At 43.1% G+C, this 25,256-nt stretch overlaps 1 protein-coding gene across 9 annotated transcripts in view; it reads left to right on the top strand.

The window, feature by feature from the left end:
* The first annotated feature begins 917 nt into the window (after nucleotides 1-917).
* MARK2 (microtubule affinity regulating kinase 2) overlaps nucleotides 918-25,256 on the top strand; it is a 79,475-nt gene continuing 55,136 nt past the window's right edge. For 4 of the 9 annotated variants that reach the window (XM_072118373.1, XM_072118371.1, XM_072118367.1 and 1 more), the window contains exon 1: nucleotides 15,288-15,694. In XM_072118373.1, the coding sequence (XP_071974474.1) occupies nucleotides 15,623-15,694 (72 nt within the window). In that variant the 5' untranslated portion in view covers nucleotides 15,288-15,622. Of the gene's footprint in view, nucleotides 1,807-15,286; nucleotides 15,695-25,256 lie in introns of those variants that run through there. The other 5 variants (XM_072118372.1, XM_072118370.1, XM_072118368.1 and 2 more) reach the window with 3 other exon arrangements.

Here is a 25,256-nt window from a genome sequence, read left to right as displayed (position 1 = left end):
TGCAAGTTCTGCGCGTCAAAAGCATGCACAGAACACACGAAAATGCAAGTGTAGAAGGGGCCTAAGTGCGCTGAAGCCCTTTCTCAGTCTGTGGCTTGTCAGCGACTTCATCTGTAACCCCGAAGACTGAAAGGTATGTATCGCAGCAACATGATGATCACAGAAATTAATTATTTTTCTGTTGGGCCCAGTCCACACCAGCGCCATGGCTTTCTGTAGAAATGGAAGGTCTATTCACCAATGACTTTAATCTACAGAAGGTTAGTTTAATTGTGGAAGATAAAATGGCAATGGATGCTGCGCTATTTAAAAACAAGGGGGATCGGACCTTGCTGAATACAGGTGTGAACTAGACTGTAGCTGTGATGACCTTGTGATGTGAACTTTAGCCACATGATAGGTGTCTGACTCGACGTTGTTGTGTAGCCCTAACGTGAGGGTGCGTTCACACGTGGCAGTAACGCGTGCGTTTTCAATTGCATCACAACTTGTTTTGGGCAACAAGTGTCCTCATTGGCTGTTCCAGTAACCCCTGCTACTTTGGAGCAGGTCCCAATTGCTGAAGCTTGGGATTTTGCCATAAAACTAGAACAGGAGTAAGAATTTTTTTTTTTGGGGGGGGGCTATCTAATGCCCCAAGTTTATTTTCCAAGATTCCTTTAAAAAATCCACTTTAACCCTTTACTCACAGCTATACTGCCTCAAACTTACTATAATACATATTTATCATTAACTACCATTGCAACCAATCACAGAGCAGCTTACTGAACAGCAGCCCACAAACTCGTCTTTTGTGTTGCCCGTCGTAACCTATCAGCGGTTAGCTTTCATTTCCAGTAAAATCGTTCTGCATAAGCTTCTCTACGATTGGGTGCTATTGGCCGGTTAAAGTTTATGAGAGTATTGAGCTCTCAACTGCGACACCTATCGGCCGTACCCGTATATGACAAATCCGCTCTTTGGCGTACACCTTATGGAGAGAGATGGTAGCTGGGCGCATGCGCAGTGCGGAGCCCCGTATGTGCGTGCGGCCAGGTCCGGGTATGCGCGCGCAGCCCGATAAGCGCAGGAGAGGCCTCGCGGGCCGCCGCTCTCTAGTCAGGTGACGCCGGGGTCGTGCGTGCGCGCCCCTCCTCCCCTCCTCCCCTCCCCCTCCTCCCTCCATAGAGAGAGCTGCGAGAGCGGGGACACACCTGGAGCGGCGAGCGGGAGATCAACAGCGCGCACTTGGGGGGGAAGGGGGCGGCGCCAGACCTGGGCGGGAGAATTTACCTGTGTCACCCCCCCTCCTCCTTCAACTCCACTCCTAGAGCCGTCACTCACACCGCGGTGGCCCAGCGGGCTCCATTACTCATTAACTCCCGAAAGGGGGCGGGCCGCCGCTGGAAGGAACCAAACAGGAAGAGGGGGGTGTAGTGCTCCTATATACACTCACCTGAGTGTGAGCCCTGGTGTACAGTACCTGCCCCTGCACCACAAGGGGGCAGCCTCGAGGGTCTAGTTTACTCAGTGTCCCGGTCAGTGTCCGGGGCCTAGTGAGTTCCCCCCTAGCAGGGCACAGGATTATGTATTAGTTGTAGTGTAGTGAAGACTCCCCCCAACATTATCCCCCCACTGGGTGTCACATGCTTAATAAATGCCCCTGGGATCCCCTTTAATCCTTATTTGCCCCCTGTTCACACCCCACTCAACCGCAGCTTCTACCCCTCTCTCTCGTCCAATGCCGTTCTTAAAGCGGAAATCCAACTGAGTAAAATGTCCACTCGGACCCCGTTACCGACCGTGAATGAACGCGATGGCGACCAAGTGAGTATATGACATGTGTCTTTGTCTTGTTGTCGCTTTGCATGGTTGCTATGAGAACTGGACCCCGATCCGTGTATGTACCAGACTTACAGGAGCGTTGTCACCTGCTGCGCCTACTTACCCGTCGAATTAAAGGGATCTCTACGTAATGCTAAGTGTCTGACTGTTGTGACCCTCCATCCAACAAAATGCCCCTTTAAGACACCCTCTTATTACATGCCGATGGAGATCTGTTCTCGTCACTTCCGATAAGGGGTTTTCCCTTTATTTGGGAGATAAGTATGTGGTTATTGGGACCCCCATTCAGCAAAATATCCCTTTAAGATACCCTCTTCTAACATGTAGATGGAGATCTGTTCTCATCATCTCTGTTAAAGGGGTATTTCTTTAACACAGGATAGAAGTATATGATTATGGGGACCCCCCCCCCATCAAAATACCTATTTGAGATACCCTCTTATTACATGTAGGTGGAGGTCTGATCCCTTTAATACCGGAGATAAGTGTATGATTGTTGGGAATGTCATCCAGCAAAATTCCCCTGTAAGATATGTCCTTGTTACACGTGGAGAGATCTAGTTATCAAGTCTGTTAAAGGGATATAACTATAGTAGATAAGTATATGATTACTGTAACCCCACCCACTGTGATAGCGGGGGACCCCCAAATGAATAGAGGTGCTGGCCTTGCAGTATGGAAAAGTAGATGGAGCTGCTATAGGGACCCGTATTCTTGTAAGAGGTGGGGGTCCTCACACTTTCTTTATCCATAGAAAAGGAGATAACTTATAAATGCCCCTTTAAGTTGCCCTCTTTCTATGTGTGAGTGGAGATCTATACTCTCTGTTAAAGGAGTATTCAGTGTTTTAGAAAATGAACACCTTTCTGTAGTATAGGTGATAATTTACTGATCAGCTGCTAGTTTGTTGGGTGGTAAATAGGCAGGGAGTGTTAACGCCCCCATTGTTTGAGTTGTGATTGCAGTGTGGTGACATTATGTTTACACTGCATTTATGTAAACATACTGTAAATATAATGTTACCACATTGTAAACTCAAACTCCTTGCGTTTACAATGCTCTAACAAATGGTGCACGTTGACGTGGCCACAGCATCCTTACCTCATGTAGTCAAATTCTTTAAGGGGGTTGGATAAAGTTTGATTGTTATTCCCCTATACATAGGAATACAATACATGCTGGTCAGACACCTGTTGATTGCTACCCCCGATTTGGAGGATAGGGGATCCCAGACCAGTTCTGACCAAAGAACATCCCTTTAAATGAAATCTATTATCAAACATCAAAATCATGCATGTCTAAACCAGGAAGTGTGATTGTAATTATATCTTTTATCCATGACCACATTCCTTCTAAAATCAACTTTTAAAATGATGCCAAGTGAGTTGTGTTGAATGAGTCTGGCCTGAAGGGCTCTGGGGGACAATACCAGGTCCTCTCAGTGCTGCAGCTGTACAGGCTGTTAGTATGCAAGGGGCACTGCCCCCTCTCACTGTGTAAGATTACATCAGGCGGAGGGAGGAAGGTTTAGGCAGTGTAGCAGCCTGTGAAGCTGCAGCACAGAAGGGCTCTGCTAAGTTGCCTAGAACCCTTCAGGCTTATAGACATCATTTTCAAAGTTGATTTTTAGAAAGGAGATAGCGCTGTTCTCAGCAATCCCTGGGAGCGGGAGGGCACTTGTTCAGCTTGGTGAGAACAGGATCCCCATTCTCCTAATTGTTGGGGCGGGGGTCTCCGTTCTCGCGATCAGTGGGAGATCCTAACTCTCTGACGTCCCCAGGTTAGGAAGTTATTGTGCATTGGGGATACCTTCCTAATTTGGGACAAGCCCTTTAAAGGGCTTCTGTCAGAACCACTTGGCTCAAAGATATAATCAGCTCATGGGAGTAATAATCCACCTTGTCATCGTTGTTGATGGGAGTCTCGTCTTACTGACCCCATTACTTGTAGGGTTTTCTATACATGTGTCAGGCACAAGGTCAGTCAGCCATGAAGGTTCCACCATACTTTTTAGGTGTGCTTCTGGTAATGTTGATGCAAGTTTGTTTCGGCAAGTCGTTAAGATTTGTCTTCTGCCTTGGTCTAAATTGGTTCTTCGGATATGCAGAATTCTGTCCGTACCTGCGTTAAGCTGATTTAACATCCCGCGGTGGCTTGGCTGACGCCTGCCAGTGATTGATACATTGATACAGTCCTAGGTGTAAAAAGATTACAGTAATCTCTGCCCATTGATATAATATTGCCTGCCTTGCTTCCTGGTGAAGTAGAAGTGAAGGACACAAAACTGACGCTGTGTTTTATATTTTGTATTGTCCTTTTAATATAATATATGGAAATGAACTCATTCTGTGGATGTTTCGGTACCAGTCCATGTTGTTTGGCTAATGTTAGCAGACCTGTTCGGCCGTCTGCTGTTGCTCGGGTCGCTGTGATATTATAAAGCTGTTTGTCATCAGCACCTAAATACTGCACTGCAGACAAGCGCCAGGAAACTGCTGGTGTGAAAGGATCTTTTTACTGCCCTGTTGTAAGACCATGAACTTCTCGTTTTATTGTCACTTCATTGTCTCTCTACGTTCTTTGAGTTTTTATTCTTCTGCGGTGACTGTGTACTAGTGAATCAGAAGGCTAGCTGGGAAAGATGGATTTATGGGTGGTAATTTTTCTATTACTGTGCTGCATCAGCGCCTCTTATACCAATTATGCGCTATTTTTACAGATGTAAGTTCTCATACGTGGAATGTGGACTAACGAGAAGGACCTGCAGTGGTGCATGCGCTTTTCTGAACTTGTTAAAAGTTGTCTTACTAGTTCTCAGCGCTTCACATGATATCATAAATGTACAACACTGCTAATTCAGTTTGACTCTAACTTGATCTGTATGTATATTGTATATATTTATTTCTAGGTCCTGAAGTTCCTCCTCTTCTTATTGTGTGTATTTTTGTTAAGGGGGCGTCTCATGACGTTATTTTCTACGTGTGTTCTGTGTTGTATGAGTCTCATGAAGAATGTTCTCCCGGTTGGGTTGTCCCTCGTTGATCCAGATTGGAGAGTTGCTCCTACAGAGGTCTTACAGGCCCAGTCTGACCACCCGTCGGTTTGAATGGCAACCGTGTAATACTATATTTCACCTCTAGTGGCCACTTCAAAAAAAAAATTGAAAACTGATATTGTTCCGAAGTTTGAGAGGGTTGTAATATGAATAGAGGATAACAATCTGATCAGTGGGGGATGACTTCTGGGACCCCCTCCAATCAGTATAGCAGGGGTCCTGCTCTTACTAATGGAGCAGCATAACTAGCACGTGTCCTGGTGCTCTAATTAATACTATGGGAGTGTTTGGAGTTACAAAGAACAGCACTCGCCCAAATCCAGCACTGGTGTAGACCGGGATGGCAGTGCTAGAAATACCATCGCCCTATGCTTGGCAATTTGGCTGAGCATCAATTCATGAGAATGAGACTCTAATTGTTGATTGTTGGGAGTACCAATTGCTGGTTACTCTCTCCTCTGTCATATGGATAAGGGGTAACAATCAAATTTGTATAACCCAAGAGTTATCCCCTAAGCACAGACTTTATTTGATTGGTGGGGGTACAACCACTGCTCAAGAGAGCGGGGGTCCCGTTTCTCCCTCCTCACTATAGGGTTGCCAGGAATACCCGAGCGCTGTACCATGGAAAGTGAATGGACTTAGAGGATGCCTATTTAACATTCAAATGGTGGATGGTGTCACCCCCTGACTTAATAGAAGGGATAGCTTAAAGGGAATGTACCACATGGTTACTATGCTTACAAACCAATCACACTTACATGCTGGTGTGCCTCCTGAAACAGGATCCATTTTTCTTCTTCCTTATAATGGGTTCGTTTCTGAGAGAACCATATTTTTAAATTATGCAAATGAGCCACAGGGGCTCCTGTCTATGTCACAGAAACCTCTTTTGGCTCCGTTGATAATTATTTATGCTCCAATTCAGCTCTCTGGGTGGGGAGGGAGGAGCCATTAGAAGCAAAAATAACAGATTTCGTTTCAGGAGGACCACCCCAGCATGCAAGTGTACTTGGTTTAGAAGCACTGCACCCATCTGGTAGATTTCCATTAAAGAGGACATGTCACCTGTAAAAACGGTTTCCGAAAACGCTAGCAGTGTAACTTGGCTGCGTCTTGGCTTTAGTAAGCAGCCCCTAGTGCCATTTTTAACTGCTGGGGAGAAGGCAGCCAAACCTGCCATCATGGAAAATATCTTCTTGTACCTTTTTTTTTATCTTGTATTGTTTCAGTGTCCAAATATGTTTTATATTGGTAAGAAATGATATTCTGATGTAACAATCATCTTTTTTCTCATTGCTCTGTATTGGTTGATCTTCCATTATCCCTCCTAGAAATAGTTGTTACAAGTTATTCTCAGGCCTACCTAAGATATTATATGTGATGTTTAGTATCTGGTTGCCCTATTTTTATCCCTCATTCCTTATCTTTGGGACTGGAGTATACTGTTATATAGCATGCCTGTTCTATATTCCTTCCCATGATGGGGGCTCATGGTGGGGATCTTCCTTGCTATATAGGCATTCGGTTATTGTTTGTTCCATCCAAAATTGGACTGTTGCAGCTTCAGAAATCTTTGTGTCAAGGTTTTGTGACGTGCCTGTCGGATGGGTTTTCATCTGGTGAATACAGATACACCCTGATGTGACGCTAGTATGAAGTTAGGAAGTGTGCCACTTCCTTCTTTAATATGCAGCAGAACCTGTTTATCTATAGACTTGCTTTTCTGCTTGTGTGAACTCCAAGGTACATATTATTCTGGTTTCCGGGGACACAACAGTCACGTTTCAAGTGTTTGTGATGGAACTAATGTCAGTCACCTAATATATGTACATAATGTTTTCATCTGAAAATATTAATATCTATAGCAATTACCATGCTTTTGTTTCCTACATTTATTTCTCTAATATGAGAAAATGTTAAAAGAAATCTCTCATCAATAGATCCAGGCACTGTTACTGTCTATCATAGTTAAATTATAGTTATATTTATTATTCATGGCCTCCTTCCTTTTAAAATCAACTTAAAAAATTATTCTAATGAGCATTAAGGGCTCTGGGGGTGTTACTAGAGCCTTTCTATGCCGTAGCTTCAAAAGCTGTAATACTGTGCTGGAGCAAGTCTCCTCTTGCTCCCTCCTGCACATTGTAAAAGCATGTGAACCCACAGGGTAATTCCCCTCGGAGCCCTTCTTACTTTATTGGGATAATTTTTAACAGCTGGTTTTAGAAGGAAGGAAGCTGTGGATAACCGCTCTAAGATGATTACCACAGTCACGGTGCCTGAATCTTTGAGCAAGTGTCCCTGGTTTATCATGATGGATTTTGATGGTAGATTTCCTTTTAAGGCCATGTTCCCATTCACATTGGAATCTTTAGGAAACATTCTTTGCCATATGATGGATCAGTCGCATAACAGAAAAATAGGGAGCGTAAGGCTGCTTTCACATGGAATTCTTTTTGTTGTATGCTGCCTGTACAGTACCCTTTTCGGTACAGGTAACATACAGCCACATGCATTGGGCAATAATTCCATCCATTTAAATGGAGGTATTGCCAACCATACTGTATCGTACTGCGGAAAAGGACATAACTTGTTCTTTCTTTCCCCGTGCATACGATCGGGCTACATGGCTCCCTACGTAGTAACCTAAAAGCGAAGAAAACCTGAGGCTTGTTGCCGACAAGAGTTTGGTCCAAGAAAAACTCTTCACGATTTAGAAGGATTTCCTGGACCAAATGTGAATGCTGAGCTGAACTTACAATGTCAGTTCAGTCCAGTTGTTCAAAGTTCAGTCCGGGAAATCCGGCCAGCGAATGAAGCGTGTTTTATCGAATCAAACTCTCTTGTCGGCCACTGGCCTTAGGATTAGTAACTGTAGTAGTCGTCAAGAATTGTGGTGGCGTCTTCTAGCCCCAATTTTATGTTAATAATCATGATATTTTAGGCAGGAATAAGCAAAAAAAAAAAATATAGTGCACTTGTGCCGCTCTTGTGCTCCCGTTCCCCACCAGAAGTAAAGCATAAAGATAAGATATTGCTGTGTGTACGGTATTCAGAACGAAGGTTACTTGTCATTTTCTTCTATTGAACACGCATTAAAAAAAAAAAATTGTGGATTTTTCTTTCTAACTTCAAAACCACAGTTTCCTGTTATTCTACATCCTATAAATCCGCAAAAGCAACTTATCCTGTGAAAAATAAAACCCATATGTCCATGTTGGCAAAAAAATAAAATAAAATTGTCATGGGAGATGATTTATTTTTGACAGACATTGAACTAGGTTGTGAGTCACAGGCAATTGTACTGCCTTATAATATTGTAATACTTCACTGGATACCTGCTTCATATTCAGCAAGTGTAATAGACTCCTACAGGTCCTTAGTGTTCTGGTCAGGAGAAAGACACACACAGTTTTTCTGTATTTTGGCTATTGATGAATTTTATAATATATATTTTTTTTAATATTTTTGGTTGGCATTTTTACACTTGTGTTATTGTACTTTGTGTCAATCTGAATTCTGTGTTAGTATTTCATCTGTAATATGGACATTTAAATCTTCAGCATGCAAAATCCATTCACAATGCCCTGAGGTCAGACAGGATGGCTGGGATTTACCTTCTTCTAAAAAGTTACATTAGTTCCCATAGTGCGGCGACAGGGATCTATATTTTCCACGCATTGTCCTGTGTGACCGATTATCGATCTGATGATGGAATAACTAAAATCTTGGATAAATCACTTTCCTGTTTGTCCTTTTTTTTCAATCCAGGAAGCCTGTGACATCATAACATTCCTGAAATTTTGAAGCGGTCACATTTCGTGCACATTGAGCTTTCCTTTTTTTTTCTGTTCAGTTGTCAGAACCCAAAATCAAAAACAAATTGGTTTCGGATATTTAGTACCAGGTGCCGCCCCTGGCCAGTCATGGCCATAACTAGTTGCAAGGGGCGTACATTTGTCGGGCCGGCTGTTCCACCACTAATCCAGCTTTATGTGTGGGAGGCAAGGCCGGATCCGAACATGGACATCAAGTCCGCTTCTCTAATCGATAGAACTCTCTGTATGAAGTACCATGCAGTCAGATGGTCAGTAATGTATCAACAAACTAAATCACTGAAACAAGAGAATAGAAGAAACCTATCGGACTACAATTTGGACACAAAGGGGAGGGGCTTGTATCCAATTGCAATTACACTAAAATGCACAAAAGCAACAAGCGGCACCTGTTTATATTCCTGTTTCCGATTGCATGTGTTTCAATGGAAAATCATATGCCATCTGGACCAGACACTCCCTTTGTGTGTAAATTGCATATCAAAACCCAGTTAATAATAATCATTTTTATTTAGCGTATATATTCGAGTATAAGCCAACCCGAATATAAGCCAAGGTTCCTACATTTACCACAAAAAACGAGTATAAGCCTAGGGTGGGAAATGCATTGGTACAGCCAATCCCCAGTTTACCCAAATCATAAAAAAAAGAAAGTCAATACTTGCCTTCAATACTTTTGTAGCAGCAGTTGACATCAGAGCCTCTGACGGCTGGATAGAAGAGCAGCCCTATGGGATGCGTTGGAAAGGTGAGTATTGAGGTTTTTTTTTTTTTGTTTTTTTTTTTACTCGAGTATAAGCCAAGTTTTGCTTTTTGAGCACATTTTTTTGTGCTGAAAAACTCGGCTTATACTTGGGTTCATACGGTATATAAGCTCCATTAAATTCTGTAGCACTTTACAGATTCTGGGATTCGTATACTAATAAAATGAGACCTTAGAGCAGTGGTTTTCAACCTGTGGGTCGGGACCCCAGCGGGGGACGAACGACCAAAACCGGGGGTCGCCTAAAGCCATCGGAGTCGCAATTTTACTGTGTTTTTATTGCAAGTTGCATGATTTGGGGTCACCACAGCATGAGGAACTGTATTGCGGGGTCACAGCATTAGAAAGGTTGAGAACCACTGCCTTAGAGTAACAGTCAAATGAAACAATAGGAGTGAGGGCCCTGCTCACAAGAGCTTACAGTCAATGAGTTGAAACTCATGTGTAAAATGTGGCCCAAGGGCTTATTCAGCCGAGGTTTCAGGGAAAAAAAAAAAAAATCTGTGACAGACGCATGATAGACATTTTCGGTCCGTATTTTATCTGCATCCGTGCATCCGGAAAAAAAAAAGATGGTTTCATAATGTGTTTTTTTCCTTTTCCTCCAGCTGCTTGGCTAGCAACATTTCAGAAAAAAACGCACTGCATACAGATGTCGTCATTTATCTGCAGAACTGTTGACTTCTGTGGCGGTCTGTGATCTGCATGTGAAAAAAATGGCGCATTCTGTATTCTTTTTTTCAGTCTGCACATTGGTGGAAAAAAAAATGAACATGTGAACAGACCCATAGAAATCAATGGGTCAGTGTGCTCTCTGCAAAAAAAAAAAGGCATACTGATGTCAAAAACGCCCATCTGAATGAGTCCTAAGACTCTCTTCTTTCTTTATTAAAAAAAAAATATAATTCTCTCTGAAATCTCCTCTGAATTCTCGTTTACTTGCGAGGACATGTTCACATCTGCATTCTGTAGGTGCCACAATGGCCTTCTGTCTTTTATAGTGAGAAAAATGGCGATGCCTGCATAATGTTTTTCTTTTACTATAAGCAACAGAAGCCTGACATATGACCTTTCCATCCCTGTAACCCTACGGGGAACGGAAGGTGGATAGAAGATCTTTTGTTAACATGTAGCATCTTCTATAGAATGGAAACCGTTTAATAAGGTAGGAACTGAGCAGCCGGGAAAGAACTCGCTGTCAGAAGTGTCAGATTACATTGGTTCTATGGAGAGGGGAGGGGGAAAAGTGAGTCACAGCAGCTAGATCCCTATACATCGGCTCAGACACCACTTCATATGACACACAGAGCGAGCCGAGGAGTGCTACGAGAAAGTGATAAATATAAGGCACATAATGACTAGAAACTGCATCGCCTCCTTATGTACACGCTGGGAATACCAAGGAGCAGAGGTAAAGACCTTTGTTTTTGGGGATGTAAAGTTCTGTTTTATAACATGTGCTGTTATGGTACATCCCTCAACTAAAGAGAAGCTCCTGCAGCTTGTAGTATTATATGGAAGTGATATAGTCACTCACTATTTGGTAGATGATCACATGTGTTTTTGCCTTCTATTTCATGCTCTGGCATCACTCCATGTGACTTCTTCTCTTATAGATCGCCCGGCAGTTAAGTTTTTACATGGACGTCTATTACTTCCCATTTACTTTTACTAATGTCCTTCTTGGTACACGCAATGTTACCAGGGGCATCTGTAAAGCTTACCCTTGTGCCAAATCTTTTAATTTCTTGTTTTGAGTTTCCTACCTACCCAAATAACAGGCGTAAATGTGTTCATTCCAGGGGGAGGGATTCGGACAACTATAATGACACCGGCTGCTGGCAATGCAGTTTGCGTTATTTTGCATATATCGATCTGGTTATACATCTGGTTTGGTGTTGGGGCTGACAACAGTCTCAAATGGTTATGGACATTATCCGGTCTTTGAAAAATATTGATGACGTATTTGCTGTAGATTTATGTTGTATATTTTGCAGTGGTGGTGTAAAATGTGTGTGTGTGTGTAAGTAATATATATATATTATACGTTTTTCGAAAATCGTATTAACACATTAAGAAAAAATATCCATGTGGGTGTGAGGCCATGCCAGAACTTTTCGCATCCGGGTATGATGCGTCTGCTCTGGATTTGCTTGAGCTTTACAGATTATGGACTTGGGTTACATAATGGCAAATTGTATTGGAATTATTTTGAAAGGAATTCCCCTTTAAAATAGTACAACCAAAGAATGGATATAGATAGCAGCTTTTACTATGACTTTTTGTTTCCTTTTAAGGATCCACTGTTTCTACTGGCATGAAAAACAAATGCATAAAAAATCCTCAAAGGAAATGTACCATCAAAATGAAGCATGATAAACCAGGGACACTTACTCATAGATCCAGGCACTGTGAATGTGATAATCTTCTTTATATTTACTGTCCATGACCTCCTTCCTTTTAAAATTATGATAATGAGCCAGAAGGGCTCTGTGAGGGATTGCCAAAGCCCCTCTGTGTTACAACTCCATATGCTGTTAAACTGTGTGCAGGAGAACTGTCCCCATCTCACTGTGGGAGATTTTATCAGACAAGGGGAAGCAGTGTAACAGCCTGTGAAGCTACATCATGGCGGGGTCTAGTAATGTCCGACAGAGCCCGTCAGACTCGCTTGCATAATTTTACAAGTTGCTTTTAAAAGGAAGGAAGCCATGGATAACAAATGGTAGATTACCATAGACAGTTCCTGGATCTATGAGTAAGTTTCCCTGGTTTATCATGCTTGATTTTGATTGTAGATTACATGGCAACATATATTCATAGGTCACTTAATACACTTTGTCGCCCTGGTGTTGTTTGCGTTGTCAGATTTAAACATCCGATTTTCACAACTACTGCCTTGAAACACGCGCATAAAGAATTGACCTCAGTAGGCTAGCATCGGAGTGTCATCCGTTTCTTTTTAGTCAAGCGATCATTTCAACGCGCAACTCGGAGTGGAGTAGCGCACGCAGCTTTACGCTCTTATAGGATTGGATCAACTGTGAAAATGCAAAGCACAGAAGACTATCCATGGGTCAGAGTTCAGTCAGACTCTGAGAGCACTTCTGGGCGAGCGACCTAAGTGATGTGACTTTTACTCCAGCTGTGACGTTCCTCTGTTATTACTCTGGGACGTCTAGGAATAAATTGGCAATTTTATATGTTAAAATTCTCCTGTACGATTACAATCCAAAACTGTTGTCCCAATGGTATTCAGGAACTTTTTGTATGATTTATAACTGTTATGCTTGGCGGTCCTTCCCTGGCACAGTGTTTGACCAATGTGGACACCATTAGGTCCATGTCTGACTGATCAATCAATCAAGGCCGGTGATGGACAAGCAAGTTCAGATAAATCTGGAGTCACTAAACCGATGTGCTCCGCTCATTTCCCTTCAGCAGTTTTAGATTCGATCCATTTAATCCCACACACAGTCTGTTAATGTATGTGCAGAACCGGATGGCAAACATAGGAGTTCTGAGAAAATAAGATCCAGAAATGACTGTACTTTGTGCAATGCAATTATTTACTACAGGTCAGCAAAGTATCACGCGTTTTTTAGGACGACAAGTGTTATGATGTCTAGAATTGTAGGACGTTGCAGTGTTTTGTTTTCATCCCGGTTTGAGTCCCTGTGGATTGTTCTTATCACACAGCAGATAGACTGGTTTCTCCTGTCATGTTTTGCTGTATTTGGGGGGCAGGGAACTTTTCATTCTAGCATTCTTTAGAAGAGGAGGAGGGAGGGAGCAAACATACTATAGCCTTGTATGTGCCACTTACTAATGGTCTGTCAGGCAGATGCAAAACACAGTGCATTGTCCTGAAAGGGCCGCATTGTCAGGGAGCGACGGAATAAAGTGCTAGGGTTACCTAAATGTCGCTGTCCTATTGACCCAATGACATTTGTAAAGTGGGAACCCACATTGCTGGTTGTCTGGGTTTAAAACCACTGCAAGGGATTTTTGCATAACATTTGTTTAGGATTTAGGTCTACTGACACCTATGCTGCAATTTCTGTAGCGCTGCCTATTGATTTATAACTATTGAGCTTTGGCTAGTAAATGCGCAGTCAGGGGGCTTGCACCTGTTACTCAGTAGTAAGCAGCTATACATATTCAAGTCTATAGGGCAACACACACTTGTGATCCACGCCTCTAATTCTTGTCCATCTTTCAATGAAGTCTTTGCCCATTAAGGTCTATGGGAGCAGTGAAAAGTGAAAGAGATCCTTACTGTATACAACTAGAAAACTGCATAAAACTTTGTGGGGCATCCGCATTGGCAGTCGCCCTTTGCTAAGAATAGGGCAAAATCTGCAGTACATCACCATTAATGACACAGCAAAATGTATAGCCTGAAGGTGTTTGGTTTAGTTAAAAATGCGGTGGTATATTTGTGCCATATGGGTATCGTTATGCTGCTATGTGGATTTTGACGGACACTGTATATATTCCTGGTTGGAGGCTGCTCCTATACACTTCAGTTTAGTAGTTGATTTCAGTTGGAGGGAATTGGCCATAAGTATTTGAATCGGTGGCAAAACCCATCCCTTAGGCTACATTCACACGACTGTATGGGGGGCGTATGTACGGCCGCAAGCTTGCGGCCGTACATACGTCTCCCATAGACAGCAATGGCCGCACGGAGTGATACCACTCCATACACTGGAAAAAGATAGGATATCTTTCCCTGTGTGTACGGCCCATACGCCGTGCATTTCTATGGAGAGGGGTCATTACTCCTCCTCTTTCCATGGCGCTAGACATGTGTCTGCCCGGCTACGGCCCGGCGGGCGTACGTTCGTGTGAGTCCAGCTTTAGGTTACGCTCACACTGCTTTTGACATTTTAACCTTCGTGTTCTGGAACTAGTGTCAGGGTTTCGCATTGCTAACCAGCACAACATGTGTTGCAAGTGTTTAGGTCAAAATATGTCTGTGTTCAGGAGTTACTCCTCAATTTGCGTTCTCTAACACGATTTAATCTAAACGTTTTAACGGCTTTAGGCCTCATATAAACAAATGTATGCTCACCCGGGCTATCGGCGGGTGCAGGAGAGAAGGGGGTTCTCACCACTCCCCTCTCTGTAGAAAACCAAGTGCTCACCAACGTAATCCGGCAAAATCTAGAACATGTCCTATATTTTTAAGTGAGCGTTTATGGGGCGGAAGGGATGTAAATTTGGTAGAAAATTTCTTTTGCCTTTTGTCCATCAAAAAGATACTCTGCATAGATTTTTATAGCACCAACCTATTCTGCAACGCTGGGGTACAAATACAAAGTATAGCATAAGAACAGTCATATGAAATAATAGAACGGAGGGCCCCGATAGCAAGAGCTTGCAATCTAATTTCCGGCTATTTTGAACATATCCGTCTCATGATGACGTTCCCTCGGTTGGATTGTCTAAACAACGTCACTTGGTGCCAATTAGTTTGAGGTTTTCCTTGTATATTTCACACTTGTATTATACAGCGGCGAATGTATCCACTTATAGGGTTCTGTTTCCTAGATTACATCTATGATCCCTTATAGTGACCTTAGAAAGCCGCTGTCAAGTGCATTGAGTCTTGTGGGAAAAAAAAAAAGATGCAGAAAGCAAATTCCCTTTCTTTCCCTCCCAGTTTACTCTTTGCTCTGTTGCACAAGAAGAAGCAACAGTCAGAAAGGCAAAGCTTCAGTGTCTTGTATAGGAAGAGGAGGAGCACAACTTGCTGGCTGGAGGGGGTTGGGAGAGGAAGAATTACCTTTCTCTCACTCGCAGTTTAGGTTCATGAGAACTGCATCCTCCTGCATCGCATGCCATGATGTCAGCCTCTATCTCGCTGGCGTTACCTGCCCTAGTAAGGAGGGGACAGGTCAGGCTCTCCTCCCTTGTTGCGTGATACTTCAGGGTGGTAACTTCCTGCTTTCTAGTTTAGTAAAGAAGAGAACGTGAGCTAGCAAGTAGGTGTACCCCCCCCCCCCTCCCCTACCACCACCACCTCCTGCCACAAAGTCTGGACTGACGGATTAAAAAGAAAAAAAAAAATCAGACAATCTGGCTTCAGCCTATTTATCTACATGAGACGGATTCAGTAAAGGAAAAAAAAAAACCATGTTGGAGGATATAGCAGCCAAGCGTCGTGACCATCCTGACTCCTGTACGAGCCCAAAGCTTTCTCTGGAGGTTTGTAACCATTTATATATTTGTTAGAGCCTTTGTGTTGCAATGTATCCGGTGTGTAGCTGCTGCTACATTGTTACGTGGGGTCAGTGTTGTGTTTTTTAGCTGCTTTATTGCCTAATACCAGTAGTAGGAAGGGTCTATGTACTATATTTTAATGTATAGAAAGTGTGGAAGCAAGTGTTTAGCCCGGCTTATCTCCTGGGAGTGTTAGGGAAGTGGATCGCTGGTGTCTTGTAGACTTGTATGAGCTGGTTACCAATCTGTACCATTGTGTCCCGGATTAATGATTAAACTAGGGCTCTGTGAGTGCTGGCCTGGCTGTACACATAATGACAGCTTTTATGTTGTCACATATGAGCTGAGCTGGTTTGGTAGACGGCGTAGTTGAGATGAGTAACTTGTTACAGCTGTGGTATCTGATAGGTGTGAATGTTAGCAATGTAGGCCTCAAGTCAGGGTCATAGGAAAGCAAGTGCTGTCCTGTCTCGTTAAACATGGAGTATGTGGGTACATGGATGTTCTGTATATCCATTATAAAGGTATGTCCACCTTGGGCAGGTTGAGGTTAAAATAAGTCTAATCCACATATCTGACCTGTTGTATGCCGATTTTATGCTGCAGATCCTAACCATTGAAAGAGCTCAGAAGACTTGGGTTGCCCCTATTCTGCCCTCTGTTGTTATCTAATGTCACTAAAACAATAAAAACAAAAGTCTAACTGGTCCACTAAAATGTCCATTGATTTCAACACTGGCTTCTGTAAGTGTCTGTACCACCTTTTGTCACTGCTTCTGTCATTCGAGTGGAAATTTGGGTGGCATATCCTATAATGGAGGCATGAGGCCAGGTTCACTCGTTGCAATACGCAGTTCAAGTGCACCGACTAGGAGTTACATTTACACCTAAACACTTAAGATGTGGAACAACCAATGTCGTTTTTTTTTTTTTTTTCCCTAGTTAATGAGGTAAAATACTCGTTGCTAGAGACCCCTATGAAGCCATTTATCTAGAAGCGTTTAGGGTGATGCCACAGCATGCTTTTTTGCTCCTTTTTAAAGCCCATCCATTTTTTTAGCATTTATCAAGCGTTTGGCTGCTTTGAACCTGTTTTTCTTAATAGAAAAACAGGTTCAAAGCAGCCAAACGTATGGTAAAGGGTAAAAAAAACTGATGTATTTTGGAAACGCATGCGTTTTTAAACTGGTTGAAAGTGCATGCTCAAAAACGCCATGTGTGGCATCACTCTTAAATTGCGCATCAAGTGTGAGAGCGGCCTAAGGGTCGTGACACACATGGCGTTTTTAGTTAGTGGATTTTCAGATCGTAAAAAAAACGCATGCGTTCTTGACAGGTCTGACCAACTATCTTAATTCAAACTGGTCAAAAACGCATGCGTTTTTTTTTTTTGTAAAATCTGAAAACTGCCCAAAAACGGCCTAAAACGCCATGTGTGTCTCCACCCTCATGGTGCAGTCACGCGGTGCGTGGGTCAGCTCTTGGTGTGTTTTTTTTAAACACACTAAAAGCCCAAGCGTTTTTACATATTTACCTTGTGCTTGGATGGTTTGAATCCTTTTTTTCTTCATTTCTGGAAGTTTAAGCTGCAGTGAAAATGTTCATACAGCTGCTAGCGCTTCCAGAAATGAAGAAAAACCGATTCCAACCAGACAAACGTATGGTAAAAAATGACAAAACGCACCAAGAGCTGACCAACAACGCACTGCGCCAATGACGCACCGTGTGACCGCACCCCAAAGTACGTGGTGCGGACAGACACTAGCAGAAGCCATTAAGTCCATTGAAATCAGTGGATGTTTCAACGGATCTGTTTGACTTCCGTTATTCTCGTTTTAGTGACGGAACGCAGGTGTGATCTTATCCGTCATAGATCTTCAATGACGGAAATTCCGCAATGTATACATTCACTGGACTTGGATACATTGTGAGCTTTGTATAAGCTTTATGGGATCAGGAAGTTTTTAATTCTAACCTAGACATGATGCACAAATAAATAATCTGATGACTAATGTGGATATTTCTGATTTATCCTCATGCATTAATGTAAGGAGGATCAGTCATGACAGGACACCATCAGTCAGGCAAATGATGATGACGCCTCACACCACTGACGTCGTCATATCACATCACTGGCATCATATTTTATAAGGCCTTTGTTAGGAAACTAAAGTGGGAACAGGATCTCTTGCTTTGTAAAAGTATGAACTTTCATTGCTAAAACTTAGGGAAGGCAATCCTATACATACATACATACATACATACATACATACATACATACATACATACATAGGAGTAGGTTGATGATTGGACAACTGTTGAATGAGCAACCACCTGGTTAAGGATTTTTTTTTTTTTTTTTTTGCAGACGAGGTCATAGCCTTTTTAGTCCTTCAGACCTGTGACATCATGTGGATAGGGCCTAACTTGTTTTGTGGTGGTGGGGGGACACCTTCAAAGATGAACAATATTCCTAGCATTGTTAAAGGGGGTTGTTTTAAGTTTGATTGTTATCCCCTATCCATATAACTGATCAGTGGGATCTGACTGCTGGGACTCCCACCGATTACAAGAACGGACCTCTGCAGTTCACAATAACGTGGGGTTATTAATACATGACCGTGCCTGCTCGTATAGAAGTCGCATGGGTCTGCTACCGGGTAGGGTGGGGGGAAAAAGACTCCATTTATGCAACTTTTTTTCTGGTCTAATTAAGAATAAAAAGCAGACTGGTGTTTTGAAATTTTTCTATACCAAAAAGGTATTAGTTTATGGCCCCCTATGGGAGCGCCAGAGATAACTGTGGGGCGTGCTCAGCAATTTACTATTGAATGGAGTGACAGGACACCTGTACTTATGATTTGCTGGAGCCCATTTTTGTTGTGGTTGTGTTTCCCAGGAGTTGGGTACAACCCCTTTACCCGGCCTAATGATCGTCGAAATAAACTTTTTTTACCGGTGTAAATGTGTCCAGCCATCTCGGAGAAACAACACTAGTTACATCAGCTGATGCAGCCATAGAAAGGACTGTGTACAGGAGGGAGACAAAGGGATAGGAATAAAGGTTTAACACGTCTGTGAGTAAAAATGAAAGTAAACAAGCGCACATCAACTTCCTGTAATCTCTGATCGGCGCCTGTTATGGGCAACTCGAGAGAAATCTTTACCGATTTGATTCCTGTTACTGCCGTCTGTCTATGATCATGGGCTCCTCAGTTCTACTTCATTGGGCTTCATTTTGGTTGTATTCGTCTTCTGGTATAAAAACAATAGAGAGCTTTGGATTTTGCATGGACTGGCGCAGATGGGACCAAGTTATTGACCGGAACCAGATAATATATTTGTCACTCTGTACTCGTGCCTATATTGACAATAGCCCAGTGTTCATCTCCAGTTAGCTCTGAGGTATTCTGGTATAAACCTATATACCAGTTGGCTTAAAGAGGTGGTTACAAGGAGGGGGAGTCCATTATGCAGTACATTAACAGTCAAAGGAACAGGAAGTGGACAGCGCAGTTCTCTTTGTAGTGGTCAGACCCGGTAACTGCAGCGACGATCATATGGGAGCTGCAATGAGTCAGTTCAGCCACTACATTGAGAACGGAGCTGTCTGATTCCTATTTCATGCTTTATTAGTTGAGATGAATCTGTGGGGGTCCTGTGGGTTGTACTAAATTCTAAATTGATATTGACCCTAGGCCACTGTTTTTGGCCACTAAGAAGACTCGTGTGAGCGCGCAGCTGTGCTGTACCAGTTTAAGTTTAGCACCTTTTTGTCTATTTTTCTATTAGTAATCAAAAAATAGTGGAGAAAGGGCTCGTAACCAAAGCATTAGTTTTTAAAATGGTGGGTAGAGGGGGAAAAAAAAGTACCTTTTACACAAACCCCCAGTGTGTTCTCAGTCATGTAATGTACACACAGCTGGCTATGAGACGCATAAGTGTGAGTGTGAACAGACACTTACAGTGAGCAGTCTTTTGCAGCGTCGCCTGACTGTGAAATTAGCAGACTCCCTCGGATTACAACTAGGAGGCCCCTGTGTATTATTTCCGATCGGTTATTAACTACACAGTTCAGCTTTTAAGGTGTACCTGGTATGTCCTCTCTGCAAATGTAAGTATTCTAGGAGGCAAGTCACTAGTTATGCAGCCAGAAATTATATGTACCATGGAGATCCGTGATCTCTAAATTTACCTCCCTGTGGAGAGACCCTAAGGGTGAAGACACACATGGTGTTTTTGGGCCGTTTTTACTAAGTGCGTTTTCAGATTGTTAAAAACGCATGCGTTAAAAAACGCATGCGTTTTGTCCGTTTTTCATTGCGCAATTTCGAAAAAACGGACAAAAACGCATGCGTTTTAAAAAACGGATGCGTTTTTAACGCATGCGTTTTTGACGATCTGAAAACGCACTTAGTAAAAACGGCCCAAAAACGCCATGTGTGTCTTCACCCTCAGGCCGCGGTCACACATTCTGCAGTCCGTTAAACGCATGTTTTTTGAAAACTCATCCGTTTTTGACCCGTTTTAATTTAGATAATTGGTAAAACCGGTCCAATACGGATGCATTTTCAAAAAATGCATGCGATTTTTAACGGACTGCTTTAAAACGGCCCAAAAAAACGGGTTCAAAACGCCACGTGTGCCGCCTGCCTTAAAGGAAACCTACCACTTGAAATGGCAGGTTTAAGAAGAAAACACCGAGCACCAAATCCGGGTGAGCTGGTGCCGGAGCTTATTTTTGTTAGTGTTTTAAACCGCTGTATCCCGGTTTAAAACACTTTTTAAACTTTATAGCCGGCGCAGGGAGGTACACGCTCGGCGCTTACCATGCGCGCGACCGTGCGTGTGGCTACATAGGAAGTGAAGGAGAGCCACGCGCATGGTAAACGCCGAGCGCATACCTCCCTGCGCCGGCTATAAAGTTTAAAAAGTGTTTTAAACCGGGATACAGCGGGATACAAAAATAAGCTCCGGCACCAGCTCAGGTGTTTTCTTCTTAAACCTGCCATTTCAAGTAGTAGGTTTCCTTTGAGGCCTCTTTCACACTTGCGTTGTAGATCGTCAGAGTCTGATCAGAGTTGGGTTTGGTCAGTGAAAAACTGACATTTTTCATCAGAGTTCAGTGTCTTTTTTTTTTTTTTTTTTTACGCGCATTTTTTATTTTTTTGGACAATTTCAATGCGTTTCTCACGCGCAGATAACGCACGTGAAAAGAACTCGGGACTCAGCTCTATGTTTTCTATGGCAATTGATCAGTGAAAACCGCATTGCACTTGCATGTGTCTGAGGGCAATGCGTTTTTGATGCGTCTCCATAGACTTGTATGGTGCGTTTTTCACGTGCCTGACTTGCAGGTTTTTTTAACGCACGTTTAAATCTCAGCATGCTGTACTTTTGCAAGTCTGAAAAAGCCTGTTGATTACAATGAGTCAGAGTGCAGTGCAAGTTCTGCGCGTCAAAAAATGCACACAACACGCACTTGAAAAACTTAAGTGTGAAAGGGTCCTAAGGGTGAAGACACACTTGGCGTTTTTAGGCCGTTTCTGGGCCGTTTTTAGTTAGTGCGTTTTCAGAGCGTTAAAAACGCATGCGTTTTTTGAAAACGCACTAACTAAAAACTGCCCAAAAACGGCCTAAAAACGCCATGTGTGTCTTCACCCTCAGGGTTCATTCACATGGATGAAAGCTTGCAGGCTTGTGATATGGTGCCGCTCCGCACACAGGGAAGAGATGGGATATGTCCTATGTTTCCCCATGTTCACGGCCGTATGCCGTACATCTCTATGGAGAGGGGAGGGGTCATCCCTCCTCCTCTCCAGCGCGCCGGATGTGTGCCCACCCAGCTATGGCCGGGTGGGCACATGTTTGTGTGAATGGGTTGCATGTAGCCAAAGGGTGGTGGCACACGTGGCGTTTTGAACCCATTTTTAATCCGTTTTCAAGCAGTCTGTTAACCGCATGCGTTTTTGAAAACGCATCTGTTTTTTGACAGTTTTTGTCCGTTTTCCAATTATCTTAAGATAATTAAGGAAAAAAAAAAGTCCACATGTTCAGTTTTTCAGATGCAGTTTTTGAAGGCAAAAGCAGGTGCGGATGATAATGTGCAAGACAAATCACTGGAAGGTGCTGCTCCTCCTCCTACTTTTACTCCATTTCAGGTTTGGGCATCAAAAACGGCATCTAAAAACTGGTCGCACTCTAAGACATCATGTGTGTATAATGGGCTACAAACAGGCCCTGCTAGAGACCCCATTGATATCCATAGTAAATAAGGGCAGGAATAGGACCTGCTCTACAATATAGGATGGGGCCGTTGGGCACGGCCATGGTGCACGCACAACACAAGTCTGCGGGAGTGTGAGCGGACCACTGTTTGTGTGACCACCTCATGGCCTAAAAAAAAAATTGTTTGTGTGCATGAGGCTGTGTTCACACATTGTCCTTGAATTTAGCTGAGAGGCGCAATTCAAGCGCAATAGGAGGAGCTAATCCGGAACACAGAAGTATTTTTATACCCAAACGCTTGCATTCGGATTTGTCCTGTTAACCAGCAAAAAACAGGTTGCTACTTGCCGTATCCACTAAGGAGAAGTAAGGAATCGCTTATTTAACAACTAGCATATGCTGCACTCCCTCAGAGGATGAGTAACTGGAGTCTTGTGTATTAATTGTGACTGCTTATTAACTTACATGTCATCACCGAAGACGTAAAGATGCCTTCACACCAGGGAAGCTTTTGAAGGGGTTGTCCCATCAATGACGCACGTGTCTATGGCTGTGTTCACTCCTATGAGGCTTTTATGATGGGGTTATCAAAATCCAAGTTCTATTTGCAGCAAAAGCCTAGGTGGGTTCTCTCAGCCCAGTTAAGAAAATGCGACTTCCTTCTCCTTACTACAGAACTTTTAGTAGGCAGAGCAGGATTTCATTTTTTTTGTATTGCCAAGTTAATAAATGGGCCCAGAATAATTGATCTGCTGTTATTTTAATATAGAGTATGGATTCTGAGACTGTTAGTGCTGCGGTATAGCTTTCAGTGATTTGGCAATGAGTAATTGGACAGGGGTCCTGTTCTGGCAATTATCTAAATACTGGGACATCACCAATCTGCTTGTTATTCCATATTATTGAATGGAGCGACAGGGCACATGCTTAACAAGCTGCACCATAAATTAGTGAAAATGACACCCCGATTCATCAGATCGTTGAGGCTCTTGTGATTTGTGGGAGCAAGATCAGCTTATCCTGTGGATCGTTGATAACTTGTATCCCCCCAATTGTTAAAGGGGTTGTACCTAGTTTGCAAGTCATCCCTCTATCCACAGGTCAGGGGTTAAGCTTATCACGATGCCCAACAGTAGATGGCTTTAGCAATCAGGGTTTTGTTTTTTTTTTCCCAGGGGGAATAACGGAGGAGCAACACATTTTCTGACTTATGAAATGTCATTTATATAATTACAGAAGTAATGATGAGCGGATCTGAATTTTAAATAGCTATTTGGGTACAATACACCTCACCAATCACAGGTGTCTTGTTGTAATGCTGCTGGCAAAGTCTGCTTCGGGGTACGACAATCCTCCGCATAGCTCATCCGCCAGTCATTTAAATGCCGCTGGTGAGTTTACGACTTTACGTCCTAGCACCGATCTCTGGGGTTAAAAGCAGAAGGGGGGGGGTCCAAACCCGGTAAGTTCAGTACAAATCTGAACTTTGTGGTTCGGGTTGACTCGACACTATTCATCAGGAACACAAGTAAAACCATGTGGCCCGGAGCACTGACAAATGTCCTTGAAATCAAACCAATATAGAATTACTCTAACTCTGCACTTTGCACTTTAGTACGTGATTTTAAAATGTATTTGAGTTCTCTATAGAACTTCTGGGTTATATCTTCCTGAGCGCTACATAGCAGATCATCCTCATGGACCTGAGCAGCAATGCCAGACAAATCCATGGGCAGGTGCGGCGCTGTTTCTGGAAGACCGTGCAGTGTAGTACAGTCATGCCTTGTGTGCAGGCCGCTCCGTTGTAGTTTATGGGAATTGTGAAGCAGAATCCTGCTTATAACAAACGCCTATTACTAGACCAGGGTACAAGGTGGTCCCGGTGCTGAGATCTGCTTGGCTGCTGAGCGTTTGGAGGGTGAAGGTGAAATACAGGGGGCAATGCTGAGCTGAGAACTTTTGCTACTTTATGTTGGCGACTAGCGATACGTCACCAATTCAAGATGTCCCTACGATGCTGAAAAATAATATAAATCATGAATTTGTAGAAGTTTACAGTTTCCCCTATTGCTTACATTGACAACCTATTAAGTGTGGGGGCGAGGCTTAATGGCATAGCATAGTTCTTGGGCTGCAGGCCGTGCCCCTTAACACATAGTTTGAAGTATGAGGTACAAGGGAGCCATAGGTGAGGTGTGTAACTGAGTTGGTGCTTCATGCTTGGCACATTACTTTTCCTAGATTGACTAGGTGAAAACATTATACTTCCTCCTCTGCCTATGTCACTAGGTGCCTACAGCGGGTGCAGTAGTGTTGTTTTTTTTTTTTTTTTTTTTTGGGTGGGGGCGGGTTTGTTGTGCACTTCTTTGGGGGGGCGCTCATAGGGATTTGAGTCTTATATTTGGTTCCTTTTTTTTATCTATTGTTCTTGGCTAAAGAGCCGACGCATTGGCCAACATTTATTTAAACTTTTACGCCAGTTTTTGGTCTGACTTGGCAGTAGAAAGAGCGTGCAAACTGCTTACACATGTATTTATAAAGTTTCTGTGCCAGTTCTGTGTCGTGGCTGCTCCATGTCCGACAAGACAGACAGAATGTGCACCTAAAGGGGAGAGTTACTGCTTAGTCGGAGTTTACGCCACATTTATTACCAACACAATGTCTGCGCCACAATTCTGCAGCACGAATAGAGTGCACCCTGCACGTAGTACAGACTAGTTTTGATAAATGTGCCACCTATAAGTAATATTACTGTATCTACCTTTTGAAGAACTACTATCGCTATCCCTCATGATGACCCTGGGGCACTTACTCATAGATCCATGCTTGAGAATGTCTTTAATGAAAAGACGAAACGTCGCATCATTGGTGGAATAAACATCACTTTCTTCATCTAAACTTTTTTGGAGTGCTGCTTCATCTGTATATTTGGTTCTACCGTTGGAGGGGCTGTCGGACCCCTACGAAGACCTGCACCCTACGATTTTCCGCACGGTGCCGCTCCAACCTTTATGCTTTACTCATAGATCCAGGCACTGTGACTGTGGTATTCTTCATATGTTTGTTATCCATGGCCTCCATCCTTCTAAAATCTACTTTTTAAGTTATTCTAATGAGCCAGAAGGACTCTGGGGGTGTAACCAGAGCCCCTCCGTGCTACTGTCTCGCACTTGCTCCCTCCGCATTTGTTTATTTTCTGCAGCGAAAATACACTGTCACATCGTTCTATTCTTGGGAATTCGATTTGCGAATCTTTCCCTGCAAATTTTCTGGAATTTCCTTGCCGATTTCTTGCAGTTTTAATGAAATCTGAATAGCT

This window comes from Engystomops pustulosus, chromosome 7 (genome assembly GCF_040894005.1).
Source record: "Engystomops pustulosus chromosome 7, aEngPut4.maternal, whole genome shotgun sequence".
Taxonomy (NCBI): Eukaryota; Metazoa; Chordata; class Amphibia; order Anura; family Leptodactylidae; genus Engystomops; species Engystomops pustulosus.
Note: the sequence above shows the minus strand (reverse complement) of the source record. Positions and strands in the feature narration are given on the sequence as shown.